Source organism: Anguilla rostrata, chromosome 8, assembly GCF_018555375.3.
Source record: "Anguilla rostrata isolate EN2019 chromosome 8, ASM1855537v3, whole genome shotgun sequence".
Lineage (NCBI taxonomy): Eukaryota > Metazoa > Chordata > Actinopteri > Anguilliformes > Anguillidae > Anguilla > Anguilla rostrata.
The window spans coordinates 24,964,983-24,985,361 of NC_057940.1; the positions used below are offsets into that span (position 1 = coordinate 24,964,983).

General features: G+C 47.6%; 1 protein-coding gene and 1 long non-coding RNA gene across 2 annotated transcripts in view; one reads left to right on the forward strand and one right to left on the reverse strand.

The window, feature by feature from the left end:
- Nucleotides 1–20,379, reverse strand: part of LOC135261225 (uncharacterized) — a 96,067-nt gene that overhangs the window by 37,918 nt on the left and 37,770 nt on the right. The gene's annotated exons all lie outside the window — the stretch shown is intronic.
- rnf19b (ring finger protein 19B) lies at nt 456–19,731 on the forward strand. Its single transcript, XM_064347288.1, has 10 exons — nt 456–717; nt 7,978–9,401; nt 12,071–12,270; nt 12,931–13,075; nt 13,728–13,890; nt 14,477–14,591; nt 15,513–15,653; nt 16,180–16,369; nt 17,083–17,217; nt 17,528–19,731. Exons 2-10 carry the CDS (start codon nt 8,794–8,796, stop codon nt 17,946–17,948), a joined length of 2,118 nt encoding a protein of 705 aa, XP_064203358.1. The 5' UTR covers nt 456–717; nt 7,978–8,793; the 3' UTR covers nt 17,949–19,731.

Below are 20,379 nucleotides of genomic sequence, written 5' to 3' on the forward strand. Positions count from 1 at the left end.
ATAACCGCGGTCATGTCGTGCCAGTTTCAGGGGAATTCAGGCGATAGCCTGCCGTTCCGTCTAAACAGAAATGAAAGCTTTTAGCAATAGTGTGTACACCAATGTATCGACCATTGCGTCAGCCTCCAATTATGATTTAACGTTAGCAAATTGAGAGGGTTAAAGTGCTTTGTTCCATCACAGTTACTTTTTCTCAATACCATCTTGGATTTTGCCGGTAGCGCTTCAAGTAGCTAGACTGTTCGCGAAATGAAACCATTTATTTTACTGTTTACAATAATAGGAATCTCCCGTGCTGGATTGTTTAGATGTTTTCGATACATACAGGCTTTTTAAAAAAATAAAGAATTGTTCCTTGTGATAATGATGTCACGGGGTGGGGTTTCCGAGCAGACTGAGTTGTCGTCATGGGTTGGGGTTTTCCCCTATGACGATTGAGAAAGGAGAGAGAAGCGAGTTTGAGATGATCAGTGTTATGTGAAGCTGCTCGAATGAGCAGGGGTTCTGAAGGGATCGTGTCTATTTCTGTTATTAGATCTTTTACTTGACTGCAGGCCTTTCCGGAAGTGGCTCCGAGCCATAGACGCAGGAAGGTGGGGGAATAGAAAAGCTAAAAGAGAATCTAGGGGAATAATATAGTTGTTGCCGGGCGAACACTGCCACTATTAAACCAACGAAGAGACATTGCTCTTCGGATATTTCCGTCTTCCCCAAGAGGTGAGTGAATCTATTTTACCTCGCCGTAGCCGCAAGATGATCGAGGTAGTATGAGCTCTCCTCAAGCGGTATTACACTTAAAATATATGTATATCTATATATGGATATATTGCTGCACATACGTGGATTATGCGGACGTACCGACTGTTGAACGCATCGCCTAATTGTGATTAGTTAAAGCATCAGGAAAACTACACACCGTAGTTACAAACGCAAATGTTTGAGTCTCCCCGGAATTATTACATTGATGTGGCTGACATTTTATATAACCTAAGGTTTGTGTATCTACAGTCCCAGTAGGCTAATACATATTTGTTGTATCGTCAAGGCTAGCATGGGTTATCAACCTATTATTTCGCAACGTTTACATCACCAGTCTGGGCTATAATGACTATCGTGTCTGCGTGTGTGGCTCAAGTCTGATGCTTAGGGAGTGCCGATTTAAGCGTATCACTAGTTGCACCAGGCTCAAATCCTAAAATGATAGGCCCACTAGTGCTACTCAGACTTCCGAGTCGAGAAGGTTTTCCTCTGATTGCTCACTTCTTTACATCTCCCCCAATCCCCCTTCTTTCATTCCTCACACTGTTCTCACTCGCACGTTCCTACGTCTGCTTATGTCTGTCCCTGAGGTGTTGTATTGAGGACAGGATATTAATATCATCCCTTGTTTCTCTTTCACACACAAACGGACAGGCATACACAACTCCACACTTGGCATGAGCCACCTGTGTACAGTAGCCAGGAGTTGAGCTCGACACACATCTGTTCTGACCACATATCATATGTGACTTTCATATCTTTCCTTCTGTGTGGCTTTTGCTTCTTTTCAATTTTGACAGTTTTACTCTGTTGGATGCCTAACACCACACGCGCGCGCGCACGCACGCACACACACCTTTTTTCATTTTCATCTCCGTCTTTCCCTGTCACGGTTCATCTTTTCTTCATCTATCTCTCGGCACTCGCTGTCCCTACTCTGTCTCTTTTCTTTGGCTTTGGCCTCTGGCTGGGCCTGCTCTGCCGTTGCTGCCCTGAGCTCTGACATTAAACATTCAACACCTCAGCAGCCTGCTCCAGGAACGCTCCTCTAATTATAGAAGCATCACGCTGTCCCCCTCTTCCCGCTCGCTCTCTCCCTGCGTGTCAGGGGCGCTTCCTGATTCTGTGTTTCCAGAGAAAAGGGCTGTCTGCCTTAGAGCGGAACTGTTTTGTTTCATCCTCAGCGCCAGTGTTTATTCCGTTAGCAATAGGGGGCTTACCTGTTCCTGAGCTGTTTGATGTGCCGTGGCTCTTTTGCACAAACTTTCTCAGTCAGCTGGAGACTGAGTTCCAATTATATTTCGATTGGTTTTAGTTTATATTGGATTATTTATTTATTTATTTATTTTGATGGAAGGTGCACTGCATTGTCTTCTGAGTCTTTCACATGAGAAGGGCATGATGACATTACAACAGTGTCATAACATAACAGTATTTGGTTGGGGTGTGTCAACAAGACTTTTTTCTTTTGTGTGGAAAAAATGATCAGAAAATGCAATCTAGTTTATCCCACAAACTACATGATCTAGTTTATTATTTCATGAGTTTGGTGGACTAAATGTTTCAGCAGGTGACTCAGTGTGCTCGATTGTGTTAGAGAACGTGATATTTAACTGTATCAGAGTGGCCATATTGTGGGCCTGCTGTTGCCTGTGTAGGAACACTGAGGAGGACATGGCTTTGCCTGTCTGTGTGTGAGAGAGATGGTCTCTTTAGTCAGACAGACAGCTGAGGGACTAAGGCCAGGCTTTGGGTCCAGTTTCATTCTCTGTCCCTTCAGACGAAGTGAAGCGTGTATGGTGGGACCACCCATTATAATGCTGAAGCGGATGATATCACACGCTCCCTTCCATTTAGAGATTTCCGTTTGTGTCATGGCCTTGCTAATTAGTGCAGCTTCCCCTCCAGCACCATTACGTCCTGAAGCCCATCTGTCAAAATAAAAGCCAGGAATGTGAACCTGTTTGTAGTTTTCAGTTCGATTGTCATCACCTTTGTCAAGAAATCCTCTTTAATGCCAGTGGCTTAGGTTGTATTTTTCTCTCACATAGAAATACCAGTTGTTCCATGTTGTGTGGAAATGAAGTACTCTAAGACCAGATTTCTTCTGGTCTTTTATAACTCTGCTCATTTATTTTAGCTTGTTAATTATAGCATATTTAAAAATGTGCCAAGGTTTGGAATGTGTCTGTGTACCAGTTTGACCCAAACTTATGCTGTTTGTTAAAAATATAATATAATAATTTTTTATAATGGGGAGGAAGGGGGTACTAATGATATATGCGTAGTATGACCAGGCACTGTTTCAAACCTGCTGGTATCTTTCTGCACATTTTCCCCCTGGTGGAGAAGAGGAGGTACTGCTTTTGTTTGATGGAGTTGGTCAGCAGACAGTGCTTGAGGGAACACTGACCACTACGATACCAGCTTCCTCTAGTCATGATAAAAAATGTACAGAATGTGTTAAGGTGCCATGTGGGAATATAAACTCAGCACATAATTCAATAATACGGCTTCCATAAAGATGCTGCATGTTAAACTCAGGGCCTGTAGTGTACCTCTATCCAGGTCTGTCCATGTGCTGAGCTCTTCCATGAACGCTCTGAGTAAAGCCAAAAGGCCTAAAGTATGACAGCAATAGGTCTGTGAACCTGTACACTTCTGTGCCTGGTTGATCAGCTCTACTGCTGGAGCGTGTGCATGGGTTTGTGTGTGTGTGTGTGTGTGTGTGTGTGTGTGTGTGCGCATGCGTATGTGTGTGTGTGTGTTTGTGTGTGGTGTGTTGTGTGTGTGTGTTTGTGTGTGTGTGTGTGTGTGTGTGTGTGTGTGTGTGGTGTATGTGTGGTGTGTGTGTGCTGCGTGTGTGTGATAGAGAGTGTATGTGTGTGTGTGTGTGTGCGTGCGCGCGTGCGTGTGTGTGATAGAGAGTGTATGTGTGAGTGTGGGTGTGGTGCGCGCGTGCGTTGTGTGTGATGAGAGTGTATGTGTGAGTGTGGTGCGCTGGTGTGATGTGTGTGTGTGTGTGTGTGTGTGGGTGTGCGTGTGTGTGATAGAGAGTGTATGTGTGAGTGTGTGTGCATGCGTATGTGTGTGTGTGTGTGTGTGCGCGTGTGTGTGTGATGAGAGTGTATGTGTGAGTGTGTGGTGTGTGGCGTGCGTGTGTGTGATAGAGAGTGTATGTGTGTGGTGTGTGTGGAGCGTGGTGTGTGTGTAGAGAGGTGTGTGGTGTGTGTGCATGCGTATGTGTGTGTGTGTGTGTGCGCGCGTGCGTGTGTGTGATAGAGAGTGTATGTGTGAGTGTGTGTGCATGCGTATGTGTGTGTGTGTGTGTGTGCGTGTGTGTGATAGAGAGTGTATGTGTGAGTGTGTGTGCGCGCGTGCGTGTGTGTGATAGAGAGTGTATGTGTGAGTGTGTGTGCATGCGTGTGTGTGTAGTGTGTGTGCGCGCGTGCGTGTGTGTGATAGAGAGTGTATGTGTGAGTGTGTGTGTGCGCGCGTGCGTGTGTGTGATAGAGAGTGTATGTGTGTGTGTGTGTGTGCGCGCGTGCGTGTGTGTGATAGAGAGTGTATGTGTGAGTGTGTGTGTGCGCGCGTGCGTGTGTGTGATAGAGAGTGTATGTGTGAGTGTGCCCACGAGACTCAGGCAGTTGTGTCTCCCGGCAGCTGAAGCAATTTGCAGGACTGCAGCGAGGGCTCAGTGGTTAACACTAAAACGCTGAGGCACAGTTTCAGTCCGTCGACGGCAGACCTTTAGTGCTGAGACTAAGAGAACAGGCTGCCTACACTACAGGAAAACAGAGCCGTGTGTGTGTGCTTGTGTCTGCGTGTGTCTGCGTGAGGGAAACACTTCCTTACATACACAAGGCATATATTGGCAAGGTCTGCTCTGGCCTGCATGCGAGCGTGAAAAACATTGCCCACGTACACTGGTCTTACACTGGCAAGATCTGGCCTGTGTGTGTGTGTGCGTGCGTGAGTGCGTGCGTGTGTGTGTGTGTGTGCACGCGTGCGTGTGTGTGCATGTATGTGTGTGTGCGTTGTTGTGTGCATGTGTGTGTGTGCGTGCGTGTGTGCATGTGTGTGTGTGCATGTTTGTGTGTGTGTGTGTGTGTGTGTGTGCGTGCGTGCGTGTGTGTGTGTGTGTGTGCGTGTGTGTGCGTGTATGTGTGTGTGCGTGTGTGTGCGCGTGTATGTGTGTGTGCGTGTGTGTGCGCACGCGCCCACCTGTTTTTCTGTGGGGCTGAAATGAGTAATAAATCTGCTTGTATAGGTTGGTCTGGTCTCAGTATCTACATGCTATTCCGTGGCACTGTGCGTGCACTGTGGATTCAGTAATGCTTAGAGGATAACTGCGGTTTGGAGGAAAGTCAAGGCGCAGTGTGCAGCTTAATGAGTGTGAAGATGTGATGTGTTTCTGTGCATGTAACAGATGTGTGGGAGGAAGAGGAGAGGGCGATGAAGGGTGTAATGACTCTTGACCGTGCAGGCAATCTGTCCCTTTCCATCTGGCTTTGGAACCTCCGTGCTTGCCAGTTTGCCAGACATGTGGTCCCTGGTTCACGCCTGTCTCTCTTACCCTTTCCATAGAATATTTCACATCATCAGTTAATGTCATTGCAGGGTCCTTACCTCAACACCATTTATATATTTTTATTTCTTGATGCCGGGGAGAGTCAGTGTGTCAAGATTTTAATGATTTTTATGATGATTTTCCCCTGGGGCTTTCAACCCACAACATTAGAAGATCGGAGCGATGCCGTAAAACACTGAACTCAGTTGAATACTCAGTTGGACTGGGCTGTACATTAGATGCCCATTATGCTCATCAGTTTGCACCATGGCTCATAAATCTGGCTAAACTCAGCTCTCTGAGCCACAGGGCTTGGACACAGCTTATTTAATTTTGTGCTAGCTTTGTGCTTTTGAAAACCATCGTGTGCTATGGTTGTGCCCATGTATGTGTGTAAATATATAATGTGTAATTCCCTCAGTCTCACTTTCTGTTTCTTTTATGAGGAATGAATAAAAGTGTTTTTATTTGTCGACTGGGCTTGTTCTCACCAGAGCATTTCTCGGAAGTCACACCTAACACCACAATCAATATTAGAACTAATAATGCAGACATCTACAGAGCGTTTTACAGTGGTGCAGAAAATGTGCATGACAGAGCAGTTTGTGTAGTTATTCCCGGAGCCTATGAGTTTGGGCCCTGGACTTCCAGGGCTTTGTTGTTAATCGTTAGGTAGGAGTGTTGGAGCCAGAGTGAGAAGCTCTCTGCAGTGTGAGACTGAGTTCCTCCAGGGAGTACAAAATTCACACACACACACACACACACACCCATACATGTACACACGTACACACACGCACACATAGCACACGCACACATACACATACACAGTCACACAGAGCACACACACACACACACCTACACATACACACACACACACACACACACACACACACACACAGCACAAATGGACAGATGAAGGAATAAAAAGTGTAGCCACTCAAACAGTCTCTCTCTTTCACACACACACACACACACACACACACACAGTAAGATCTGTAACCCACCAGAGAGCAAACACACATACACATATCTGCAGAAAAATAAAACTCATGTACTCCCAAATGCAAACACACACAAAACATGGCTACTGTGAGGCTCGATGGTGGAATGTGTTGAGGACACTGCTTGTGCGTAGAGCTGCTGGAGAGGGATGGGAAGGCTATCTCCCTGCAGCCTGAGGTCTGATATACATAGAAACACTCCATCACAGAAGAGCCTTCTGTTTGCCTTTTGCATCTACAATTCAACCACAGCCTCTTTCCCAGCCAACTGAGAAATGGAGAGATGGAGCGATTGAGCGGTGGGGGGATGGGTATAAATGCACCATGGTTACCACAGGGTTGGCACACTTTCCCTCGTTCAGACAGCCAGTGATTTTTCTTGAAGCTTAACCACAGGGAACGCAGACCTGAGCTCTGCTGTGCCCTGCATGCCTGAACACCGTGTACTGAACGCTGAGCAGGGAGCGCACGCATCGCCCCCTGTCTGAGAGTAGCCCTGGTGATTAGGGACATTGCAGCCTTCATTAGGGGCCATTATTATCCGACTCGCTGAGGGTCATTATTATGGGATGCCAGCGTAGGTCATAATTATGGGTTGCGATTTCTCTGTGGTCGTGAGCAGTGAGTCACACAGTCCTCTCCTCCCATTGGGCTGTATCGCGTGTAAATCTGGCTGGTTGGGACGGCCGGTACACCAATCGCAGGCGTCCCGGCGATGGCTGGAGGTCCCTCTGTGTGCCTCCGGGCGGTAATCGGATTTGTCCCAGACAGAGGCCGATTCCAGAGGCAGGAGAAGGGAGGAGGAAACGAGGACACATCTGGATTGCTGTGTGTGTGGGTGGTCTGTTTGCACAAGCCTGAACTATTTGTCTTCACAATGCTTGCTTGCGGTGTTTGTATCTGTGTCTTTAGATTGGCAGAGATAACGATGCCCAAACCTGCCAATTTCACACCTCCGTCCCTGTCCCCGTCCTTCTCTGCAAACACGCATCATATCTGGCTCGCACATCATACCGCCTTGCGTTTATTCAGCATGTTTTTAGAAAGACATGTAGGTTTGTTAGCGTACGTATGCGTGTTAGAGACGTGTGCATGTATACGTAAGTGCATGTTTATGATGGAGGGCGTGCGTGTGAGTGTCAAAGAGTCTGTGTGTGGGTCGCTGTTTGCTGTACTCGTAGTGGGGATTGTCATGGCAACGGCAGTAGCAGCGCAGTGTGAAGTGGCGAGGGAAAGCTACCAAGCGTGTATGTCAGTGAGAGAGAGAGAGAGAGAGAAGGGGGAGTTATGTAGCAGGAGGGAGACAAAGGGAAGAGTCTATTCTGAGAAAGAGAGAAAATAAATGGACTGAATAGCCTACCCGGAACGATGTACAGGCAGCACAAAAGAGGAGCGTGTCAAAATTAAAGTCCCCCTGACCCTTTGCTAGAGGTGTCCTCAGCGTAAGTGTTTGTCAGTCACATAAATCCACGTCTGTCTGTCAGTCAGTTCACTCGAACATTCTGTACCTGAGGGGTTAATGTTGAAATCATGAGGAAGGGAGAGAGAGGGAGGGAGGGAGGGAGGGAGGTGTGTCATACTGGGCATGCTCCTAACGCTGGCTGACTGTTCCCTGCATTAACTTCCTTTTCTCTTCATCTCTCACAGAGACGGCGAGCGTGAGGGAGCCTCGCCGACACACAGCCCAGACGGAGGGATAAAAAGACAAGGAAAACAAAGGGACTAAAGAACAGAAGGACTGAAAAGAGGACAGATAACAGAGATCTTTCAACGCACCTGGAAATCGCTTCCAGGAGTGTGCGTTCAGAAAGTTTTTCTTTCCGTCTGCTTTGAATTTATTGAGGAAATAAAATCTGTTCATACAGTATTGAGAGAGAGAGGAGAAAGTTACCTAGAGCACATGCCTGTTTGCCCTTTATGAAGGCTGACTACAAGAGACAGGGCCATTTTAGGTGAAAGCACACCTGTTGGTTTCTACATACAGCACAGAGCGAGAGATATCGAGAGCGAGAGCAGAGGAGGAGTACAGACCAGTGGGAGGAAAGGGGAATTTCGCCTTCTTTCTCTTTCTCTTTTGACGGGTTTTTGTCTTTTTGTCATTTATCTTTCCTTTTGTGGTTCTTTCAGCTTGTTGATTATTTTCTTTTCTTTTTACTTTGTTTTTCTCTCCCACTGTTCCTTTCTGTCTCTCCAAAATAGAAGGGGAAAAGAAAAAGTTAGTTTCTTTGCTTGAAAAGGAATCGTAATATGCAAGGTTTGATTTTCAGTTGAGAACAAACTCTGTCTTTCCTGTTTGTGGAAGGTGTCCTTTGTAATAAAATACGTTGGGCGTGCGGGGAAAGAGAGAGAGATCAGACATACAGGAGACCCCTGTGTCAAGGCTCTGTGGACCTATAGACCTCCAAAGCAGCAGGGGGCACTATAGAGCGATAGCGAAGAGGCATTATTGTCTCTCCTGAGGACATGGGATCGGAGAAGGACTCGGAATCCCCTCACTCGTCTGTCAGCGGGGTGCCAAATCCCAAATGCCGGGCTCCTGGAAAAAAGCGGGGGCGGATTTCCTTCCACAGCCTCTTCCACAGCAAGCGGGGTTCCAGAGGGGCCAAGGGGGGCGCAGGGACCCCGACGGCCCAGCAGCAGCACCAACTACAGCAGCAGCAGCAGCAGCTCCCGCCGCCCGCTGTGGCCCCCGCCCCCGCCCCCTCCACGCCCCCCGCGGCCCCCGGGGCCCACCTCGCTGAGCCCCTGAGCTCCAGCCGCGCGTCGCTGGCCGGGCCGGACCTGCTGGAGTGCCCCCTGTGCCTGGTGCGCCAGCCCCCCGAGCAGCTGCCCGAGCTTCAGGGCTGCAGCCACCGCTCCTGCCTGTGCTGCCTGCGCCAGTACCTGCGCATCGAGATCACCGAGAGCCGCGTGCAGCTCAGCTGCCCCGAGTGCGCAGAGCGCCTGACCCCCCGCCAGGTGGCCGTCATCCTGGACGACGCCGCCCTGGTGGAGAAGTACGAGGAGTTCCTCCTGCGCCGCTGCCTGGCCGCCGACCCCGACTGCCGCTGGTGCCCCGCGCCGGACTGCGGGTACGACCCGGGGGGGGGAGGCGTGTGGGGGGGGGGTATTGAGTGGGTGGGGGAGGGGATGGGGGTTAGGCAGAGGGCCAAGTTTTGGGGAGTTGGGGAACTGAACACTAAAGGCATTGGGGCAGTCAGAAAGGGGGGTACATGGGAGAGGATCACAGTTTGGGTTTTGTGATGGTGTCTATTCAAGGCAAAGAAATATAAAGATAATATGATGTGTGTTTGTGTGTAAATGTATATTTGTTTATGTTGGTATGTTGTGTATTCATGTTTGTGAGTGTATGTGTGTGTGTTTGTATTTCAATGTATGTTTGTGTTTGTGTCTGAGTTTGGGTATGTGTGTATTTGAGTGTGTGTGTGTGTTTATGTCTTTAAGTTTGGGTATGCGTGTGCGTGTGTGTGTTTGATTGTGTGTGTGTGTTTGTGTTTAAGTGTGTGTTTGAGCGTGAATGTGTTTGTGTTTTAGTTTCAGTGTGTGTTTGTGTGTGTAGGTAAGCGTGGTAACGCACAGTAGAGCCGTAGATATAAAAGTCACTCATGCTGTGAGTAAGAGCAGCGGTGACCTATATACTGCAACCTGTCGTTGGAGCTGCTTGTGTGTGTGTGCGTGCGTGCGTGCGTGTGTGTGTTTATGTGTGTCCATTTGTATCTAATGATACAGAATGCGATGTGAACTGCCACATTAGTTTTCTAAGGGCTAACGACTGGGTGTAGATAAGAACTGTGTGTGTGTTTTGTGTATTGTGACAGATTATTGTGTGGGGTTTTTGTATGTTAATGTGTCTGGGAGGGGAAGCTGATGTGCATGTGTGTGTGTATGTGTTTACAGTACATGAATTCAAAGCGGCCATATGTGCCCAGCATGTAGCTGTAGGATGTGTGTCAGTGTGAGGGAAGGATCAGACTGCTCTCCTCCAGCTGACGTGTCTGTCACCAGAGGCTTTATAAGTGCCCAATTACCCCAGTCCCCCCTCCTGGTCCTGCCTGTTCACCCCTCGTCCCCCCTTCACCTCAGCTGTGTGAGAAGTGCTGTGACTCCAAGTTCCCACACGTCTGTCTGTGCTCGTTATGGGTCACAATCCTTCTCTTTTCCACCCTCTGATTTACCTAATTTATCCTCAAAGTATTCATTTTAGTCTCTCACGCTCTGTTTCTCAGTTTCTCTTGCTGTCTCTCTACTGTGGTTCCATCATCTCTCTTTTCTGAACTGTATTTCACTTTCTTTCTTTGCACCCCTCCTCTCCCTTTTTCATCCTGACGGTTGGTCTCTATCCCAGTGTATGTCTGGGTAGAAGGGAAGCAGTTATACTGTTATATTGATAGTATTTCATAAAACAGGAACCTGTGATGTATGTGTGTGTGTGGCCATGCGCATGCACATGCACAGACGCCTGTGTTGGTGTATGTGTGTGTGTGAGACAGAGCAAGAGCAAGACAGAATATTAGGCTGTCTTGTACACTCTGCTCTCATCGGTCAATTCCTTCTGCCCTGTACACCTGGTGCTCCAACCAGCACAAGCTCTACCAGATTGATTGGTGGAAGTAACCAATCAGAGCATGACTAGGCCTTCCGTTCCCTCCCTGAGCTCTCAGTTGCCACGGCGACTTGGATGCAGTACAGAGGTGGTGTTGCCAAGGGTAACCAGGGTCGGAAATTAATGATACCAATCGGCACCTACTTGTTGGAAGTGTCTGTGTGTGTGTGCACACGTATGCTCTTATGTATGCAGGTGTTTGTTGATTAGGATGCGTGTGTACGTTCAGCTGTAGTGTGTGCTGTCTTTGTCTGGCTGATATGTGTGTGGAGGACAGATGCCCCTCCCACTGTGCTTAATCCTCTTTCAGTGTCCGGGTCAGGAATAGCTGCTTGCGGCGCTGAGAAGCCCCTTGTTTCTGTCTCTAAAGCCCATGCTCATGACACTGAGGTCGCCCGTACAGCATCATAGATCTGTCTGAGCCTGAACTCACCATGCCAGGGTGAAGTCGAGTCAGCTTCCCGCTGCCTCACTTTCACATGATTTCATAATGGGGGTAATGTAAGGGCTGGCTGACGCTGGTTGTTCGTTGCTGTCTGGGAGCATCTCGTTTGAACAAAGAAATTTGGTGCTTCCTCATTAAACCAGTTTGAATCTGTCCCCGATTCAGAGGAAAACCTGTTTCCTCAGCCATGCAGTGATGTGTCAGAACTTGCCAACGATGAGGAAATTGAAGTGCTGTCAAAAGCCAGGAGATCTAAGTTAGACGCTTGCAAAACATTTAACAAGAAGCACGCTGAAGCAATCGATCCTGTTCTATCGGATGCATTGCACACTTTCTGATTTGAGCCGCAAAATATAGTCAGTTATACATTTCAATTATTCACCTTCATAACTGCATTTTAAGACTTTAATCGAATAATTTTTTGGACTTTTTGTATTATGTACATCAGTTTTCGAGGTGTGTGTGTGTGTGTGTGTATGTTTGCGCGTATGTGTAATTTGTATATATGTGTTACAGGTATATGGTAATGACAAGGGGGCATTGTGTGTTGAATTGGACTTGCTTGTGATTCAGTGGGTTCCCTGCAGAGGAGGTGGTAGCGATTGTCACAGTGGCTGTTGTGTGCTAATGGAAAGCTTTGTGAATTGAAGCTGTGCTGGCTGCTAATGGTGCTGTCCCAAAACCTTTGACAGGTTTGCTGTGATCGCCTCTGGCTGTGCCAGCTGTCCCAGGCTGGTGTGCCGTAGGGAGGGGTGCGGAGCCGAATTCTGCTACCACTGCAAGCAGGTGTGGCACCCGAACCAAACCTGCGACTCGGCGCGCCAGCAGAGGGCGCTCTCTCTGAGGGCCCACAGCAGCCACTCGCCCAGCTACACTCAGGACCAGGGGCCTGGTGAGTCTCCACCCTGGCACAAGTGCTCCTTCTCCCTTTGAGTTTAGTCTGAGCTTATTACCCATCAGGACCAGCTCTTCCAACAAGTCACATCCAGTCAAGTAACTACAACAGGACAGACTAGATATCTTAATTGTAATTATAAATATTTCAGTTAGCTGAAGTAAACGTGAACAGCATAGTTATTATAAATACTGTTAGAGAAATGTTACAGATATGTATAGCTAACGCAAACATTGACCATTCGTGTAACTACACAGATGCTTTCAATAATATATGTAGCTCATTTTTAATAATAATTTTCAATAGCGTAACCTTCTTTATATACTTAAAATTTCCTAACAAAGAGAGAAAAGCTACGCATGACGCCCCCTTCCCACGCCCTTTCTGTTTTTCCTTTCTCACTGAGAGATATTTGTCAGATTCAAATTCATGTTCCGCTTCATAACTTTTTGTGCGAGAACAATGGTGCTATAGAACCGCCACAATCTGCCCATCCTTATCCGTCAGCCGATCTGTCATTCCTGCTGACATCCAGGAGGAGCTTTGGCAGCAGGGCTAGGCTGTGTATGAGTTTAACCGTCCACCTCCTGTCTCTCGTCCACCTGTGGAATCGCCCCTGAATCAGAGCATCTCTCCCTTCCCCTGCTCTCTCTCTAGCCGATGACATCAAACCCTGCCCGCGCTGCGGCGCTTACATCATCAAGATGAACGACGGCAGCTGTAACCACATGACCTGCGCGGTGTGCGGCTGTGAGTTCTGCTGGCTGTGCATGAAGGAGATCTCTGACCTGCACTACCTCAGGTATGGCGCAGTGTGGTGCGGCTGTGGCAGGGTGTGCGGTGCGTGGTGTAGCTGCTGTACAGTTCTGCAGCTCCTTGCTGTGCTATTGCAGAAATGTAACATGTAGCACGGGCTCCGTGTTGTGCTATTGCAATAACGTAGAATGCAGCGCAGGCCTTTGTGCAACAGGTCCAGACAGTATGCGTCAATCTCTCGCTTCTCTTGGTCATCCCTCCTGATCTCTCTCCCTTTCCATTCTCCACTGTCTCGAGCTGTATTTCTGTTATCTCACTTCTCTCTCCCCCTCTCTTTCCCATCTCCTCTCAACCTTTGTATTTCTTTGCTCTTGCGATTCTGTCCTCCCTCTGCAGACTGTACCATACTGGTTTAGGACATTGTCCACACATGCAGGGAGTGTGTCACATTGATAATGAAGCAGGCTTGTGGGGGCATCACTAGGAGTGTCACAATAAGTGTGTGAAAGCAGCTTGTCCATGTTTTATTAAGCAGCTCTAATCTTGGTTTGGGTATTCTGTGGTCTTTGCTTGCAGTGGGGACCTGTTTTTCCCCCTTTTTCCCCTTTTCCCCCTGGTTTTTATGTTGGATAGTTGTTGAATAAAGAACTATTTTAAGTAAAGCTTCTGACTCCTCCCTCTCCCTCTTTCTCTCTCAGTCCATCTGGATGCACGTTCTGGGGGAAGAAACCTTGGAGCCGAAAAAAGAAGATTCTCTGGCAGCTGGGAACCCTCATCGGGGCGCCCGTGGGCATCACCCTCATCGCTGGCATCGCCATACCCGCCATGGTCATCGGGATCCCCGTCTACGTCGGCCGCAAGGTGCGGAACCAGCGAACCGCCAGTGGTGCCCAGTACAGACCCGACCAAAACATCCAGCAGTGTTTGTCTGTAGAACCAGAACCAGGGCTGGACTTTTCCAGAATTGGATTTATCATGTGCTGTCAGCAGTTTATTGACCTGAACAGATCACTGCGTCTTGCTTTAGAGAGAGTCTTTGATTGAAAGCACAGGATCACTTTGTACAGAGCTTCACTCTTCCTAATTTGATTACATCAGTACATTTCACATTTAGCTGAACAACATCATGCAGCATTCTGGGGAATTTTAGCCACATAAAGATCGCGTTATACTCGCCACGGTTTGCAGCTTGCCAGTGCACCCTTGTGGCCACACAGAGGTACTGCTAGTTTGTGCTGTCATTCTTTAAGTCTTGACTGTCATCGCTGTTCTGTACAAAGTCCAGGAAAGTTTGTTTCTGATAGAGCCTCTTCAGTAATCATATTCACACAGTATGACATCATTAACAGCCAGTGTTCTGAAGAATCCAGCAGCAGAAACCATGAAGAATGGAGACCCAGGGAGTGCTGGTGGTGCTAATGTGAGACTGTGTTTCTCCGTTCGTCAGATCCACTCGCACTACGAGGGAAAAAAGACGTCCCGTCACCAGCGAAACCTCGCCATCACGGGGGGGGTGGCCCTGTCAATCATCACCGCTCCTGTCATTGCGGCCGTCAGTGTGGGTGAGTGTCATGTTCGCAGACTCGCTGTCACTCAGGCTGCTTGCAGTGGCACTGCAGCACGAACACACACCGCCACGCCACGGCCCGACAGCTCCACTGTCAGCTGACAGCCGCAGAGAATAACCCTCTCATAATCAACACCAAGCTCTTATGCACAGACACGGAACAGCCACGCGTCTCTTTTGGACAGCCAGTGTGCAGCGCCCACTTGCAAATGCCTGGCAACGCGATCTCGGTAGGATGACACATTGTGTCCAATGACGTCAAACAGTTTAACCATAGCACCCCTTACCTTTCTGTATTAAAACGGGCCTGAAGGCTCTGCAATAGGCCAGTGTCCTGGTCAGGAAATCTGCTCAGTATCACAAGAATTTGTTTGACTTCTGACCCTGTGAGCCACGCAGACATTAAGACAGTTTCTCTTTTAAAATCAATATTTAAATCCAAGATTTTTTCCCAATGCGAAATTGTTGATCTCCCACGGCAACCCTTCCTGCCGACTGCCACACTGCAGACGCACCACAAATTATATACTGCCCATGTCATCGGAGGATGACGAGGTCAATATATTCTTGGTTCGTGCGTCGTGCTAGACAACAAAGAGATCAACGAACTAGAGCACTAGATGAGAACAAGCCAGCTTAGCCTTATCATGCCCTGGTGAGGCTGGGCTCATTGTTGCCATGCCAATGTGGACCTCCGGCCATATCCGGCAACAGTATGACCGGGACTCGAAAAAAACCGCAGGGCTTGTGCTTCGCTTTCAGAGGGAGCGTCTTTACAGCCTGAGCCACCCGAAGACCGAGGACAGCTTCTCGCACGACATTGCATGACACATTCAACATTTAAAAAATCTTAGCCTTGCAAGTTTAGGCCATGAGCTTCTTCACGGAGTGACGTCATATGTCTGTCCTCTCACAGGCATCGGCGTGCCCATCATGCTGGCCTACGTGTACGGGGTGGTGCCCATTTCCCTCTGCCGGGGCGGGGGCTGTGGGGTGAGCCGTGGCAAAGGGCGTGGCGTTCGGATCGATTTTGATGAAGACGATGGGCCAATCACAGGTGAGACTGGACCTGACTGATATACGGTCTGAACAAGTCAGACTCGGACAGGACATTTACTGGAACCTTATCTCACGTTAGAAGTTGCGACTGTCAAATGAAGCCTTCATTTCAGAATTATGACTGTAATAAACCATTTAATCAGTGACTAAAATGCAGAACAGTGGCAATTAAAATGGCTATACAACATATAAATGCCATGAGGGGAGGAAGCTAGCATATAAAAGAAAAGTCTGAATAAGCTCTTTTAGTGAAAAGAAGAAGTCCTTCAAGTGCTATGAATGCAAAATTGTAGCAAATTGCAGACTAACAATATGCACAGAACAGCCTGGCTCAGGATGCTGGTGGCATCCACTTTCAGCTACAGTATTTGACTAACTTTGTAATGCTCTGTGACTGGGGCAATGTATCCCTTTTATCATTATGTCATTGATGCCCTCTCGGTGCCCTTTGATACCGATATGTCGTAAATGCAGTGGGTGAAACTGAAAGGAGTGATCTAATTGGCTGTGCCCTCTCTCCTCAGTGGCGGACGCTTGGCGGGCGCTGAAGTCACCCAGCCTGGGCGAGAGCAGCTTGGAAGGAGGGGCTAGCGGCCTCAGCACCACCTCCCCCAGCGAGGGCCTGTCTGTGGCCCCCGGGGGCCTGGGAGACACCCCCCGCTTCAACACTCTGGCTGGGGGTGCTCTGGGCACCAGGGCAGGCAAATACAGCAGGTATAATAACAAGGAGAGGGCAATTAATGTGGGTCAGGGGAAAATTGGAGCATGTAGTATGGAAGTAGCTGTTATAGACTGTGGCATTGATATAGTATCAACATTCAAACATTGAAATTAATACCTACAATTTCCAATAGTGTAAAGCTGCATATATTTCCCCCGGGTTTATTATGCAGATATTCACACAGTGCTGACACTTGTGAAATTATAAGGTAATATCTATTATTTCTGACCCCTTCTTTAAATCTTGCAGTCATAGAGGAGCCTGTGTGACTCAACCTACTGAGTTAGACAGTAGGTTCCATTTATACAGTGGATGAGTCACTCTGCTCAGATGTCACTGAAGCCTGGTAAAAAAATAAAATAAAAATATTGGCTGTTTTTTCCTGCTCTTCCTGCTATTATACCAGACAGAAATAAGTGAGCGCTCTGTATCTAGTGCGTGGGTGTGTTTGTGTGAGGATGAGGGAACAGGACGTGCAGGTTCCTGTCAGTTCAGATCCTGGCGAGGGCATTCATGTGGTACACCTGAGCAGTATAAACGGCCGGACTTGCTGTGGAAACATCCTTCTGTGTAAATGGATGAAATGTCAAATGTAAGCCTTGTAAGTCACCCTGAAATCACAGGTGTAGCGACACAGTGTGCCGTGCACAAATCAGGGCTTGACACTCGGTGTGTAATGAGCCTTCCCTTCTCTTTTTTGTCCCAGGCTGGAGGTGCAGGGTGGAGAGCTGTGTAAGGAGGGAGCTCAGAGGGAGACGGGTAGCCTGGGTGCAGTGAGTGACTGTGCCAGTACCCGGGGCATGGCGGGTTCCATCACTTCCTCCTATACTCTGCCCGACAGGTGAGTGGCATGGCCTTTTTTTGGACGCATATTCACTTTCCTCTTACTGCACGACTTAATGAGCCGCTTAGCACTACACTTGAAATTTATTTTAAAAGCATTCAAATTGGAAAGTTTCTTGAGGAGTTTTGCAAGGTACTGATGTAAAATGGTGCAAGATATTTTCTGAAGAAGTGGAAAAATATGTTCAGACTTGCCTTAATTCAGAATTTTAGGACAAAGCACATTGTAGTGAGATTGGATATGTCTTTCATCTCTACCGCCCTTCGGTTACTGACAGTTTGCCCTCGTGGCTATCTCTATATTTAAGGGAGTGCACAAACCTTGAGATCCAGGTGGATATTGAGACAAAACCTAGTCATCTCTGTCTGGCCAGCGAGGAGGACTTGGCTCCACCCCCTGTCACCATGGCTCCCGGCCAGGGGGAGGAGCCTCAGGACTGCAGCTCTCGGAGGGGCAGGATACTGTCGGGCTCATCACTGGCACTGTCGCCTGGAGCGTCACTGAGGGAGGGACTACGCGATGTCACACTGGCCCAGCCGGAGAGTATTCGCAGTGACCTGGAGATGTCTGACACCCAGTCGGACGACATCGCCGAGCTTACATCGGACGACTGCGACTCACCACACCCCAAAAGCTGCCGCCCCCCTCCCCCGCCCCAGCCTACGTGTCGAGCCTCTTACCCGTCTGACAGCCTGCACTGTTCTGACAACATGATCCTGTACGTGTGAGGGTGGGAAGCTCAGTGTTGCACAACCCTAAATATTCTTTTTTTCATTCTATTATTCTTGTCTCAGACTTTTATATGTGTTAGTATTACATTTTCAGCTTTTTCTTTTTGATAATTTTATTCTAAACACTTTAATTGTACATCCAGACACCCCATCTGTACATATGTATGTGTGTTTACAGAGAATTTTCAGGTTCTACCTCTTTGAGAATCAAAACTCTTTGTTTACTTCTTGGAGCAAAAACACCTTTTTGCTCTTTCAGAAAAAAAAAACTGAAAGTACAACAAGAAATACAGCAAAAAATAAAACAAAGAGACAAAACAGCTAATGAGGCATCACCAAGCACACTCAGTTTAAGGGATTCTAAGAGGTTGTCTGAGTGGGTGTCTGAGCTTGAGTGCTGGGTGTTTGTGGAGGGGAATGTTTTTATCTGTGTGGGAGTACATGACTCTTTGCATTTGTGCTAAATTGTTTTGGCTTTTTGTTTTCTATTTATAACTGACTGCCTTTGACAATTGTGTTATATGCCGTGTGCATGTGTCTGCATGAATGTGTGTGGGTGTGTATGTGCGTGTGTTGTTGCGTATGTGTTGGTCTTTCACACTGACTGAGGTTGTTTACACAGAGACAGGACTTTAAAGGTGGCCCTGCATGTGAATCTCACATGCACAGAGGAAGAGCTTCAGTGGTTAATGGGGGGGGGGGGGGTCTGCTTGGTCTGTGGTCTGCCTCACAGACTGTGCTTATTCACAAGCTGACTGATTTCTGACAGGCTGTCTGTCTGACCCGCTGGCTCACTGTCTGTAAAGGTGTCTGCATGAATGTCTGTGTCTGCCTGTCTGTCAGCTGAATATGTGTCCAGACAGAGCCTGGACTGGGATGGATCATCACCCCTGGGAGATGGTGGGGGTGGTGATGGTGGGACAGTCTTCCAGTTTGCAGATTACATTAAATCCACACAGCCTAAAACACAAAAATGCAGCAGAAAATGGGGCAAAATATCATCTTTCAATTTTCCTCACAAGTTTAATGCCATTGGAGTGAGGAACTTCTCTCCCTTCAAATACTTAACCTTCTTACAACATCACTGCGATGTTGCTGAAATATTGCAGTCATAATGTAAGCACGCACCTGGGATGTGAGGAGAGAAAACTGAGGTAGTCTATATGAGGAAGCTCACCTGCTGTATTTGGGCACATTATACACTGTCTGTGAGTGGGATCGATGTCAATCTGGCTGTCTGTCTCACTGTATGCTGGGAAAGTGAGGCTTGGGCACTTGTGCACTTTAACTCAAAAACAATTAACATTGCTGGTATTATTTATTTTTTAATCACTATTTGTACTTGTCTCCCTTTTGTGGCTGCCATTTGCTTCAGTTTTCTTCGCTGCAGAAGATTCACAGTTATAGTGATTGTGGAAAAGGCAATCCCCAGGGGGGAGCCTGGTGGAGTATTCAGATATTGATTAGTCTGGTCTGTTTATGTGACTGGACGGTGCTTGGTTTGTTTTTTTAAATGTGATCCAGTTTTGCTTCTTTCTGCCTGTGAGAACCTACATGAATGTACCAAGCAAACTACTGCAAAAAAACAAAAAACAAATCAACTGTTAAATAATTGTGGATGGAAGAATTATAAATATATAAATAGCAATATAAGAATATAAATATATATCTCCAGCACCGTTTTTGTATGCGTCCATATAGGGCAGTGCACTTCGGAGTGTTGGGGAGAATGTGGAGGCTGCTGGGAAATAAATGCATTGTTCTATTGCACCAACATATACCTCCTGTCTGGCCATCTCTTTCTGCATGCGTGTGTGCGTGTGTGCGTGCACACAGCGATCTGTCTGTGTGAGTAATATAAGGATGGGAGCCTGTGTGTGATGTATACTATGGAGTCCTGTGTGTGTGTGTGTTGATGGTGAGCAGCGTGAAGCTGGGTGTAAGTATTTGTATGTGTGTAGTGTAATATTTAAGGTTCTTTGGCGAGGTATGTGACCCGCTCAACCAACTCATAACTTGCTATGGAAATAGCTGTTTCATGTGTTAGCCATTATATTTACATGGACAGAGGGGGACTGTCTCCCCAGTCTAACCCCTCAGAACCACTGTTGTGGGGTGGTTCCTCCTGCTGGTTTTGAACAGATGCTCTCCCAATCGCCCCCCCCCCCCAAGCATGTGGAGAGTGACCCCGCCTGCTGGCACAGAGGCCGTCTCTCTTGCACCTTTCATTATTTCTTGCTCGACAATGTCCTAGCAACAGCACAATCTGGTCATGCTGCTAACCGTGATTTGCTCAGCATTTCGCTAAATCAGCTTCTCTTGTCTGCATATGCAGTAATTCCACTATTTGTCCTTTTTCTCCTCAGTTCAGTTTTGATCATTTATCAAACACCAAAATTATGGATTTAGTATTGATCATTATTAAAAA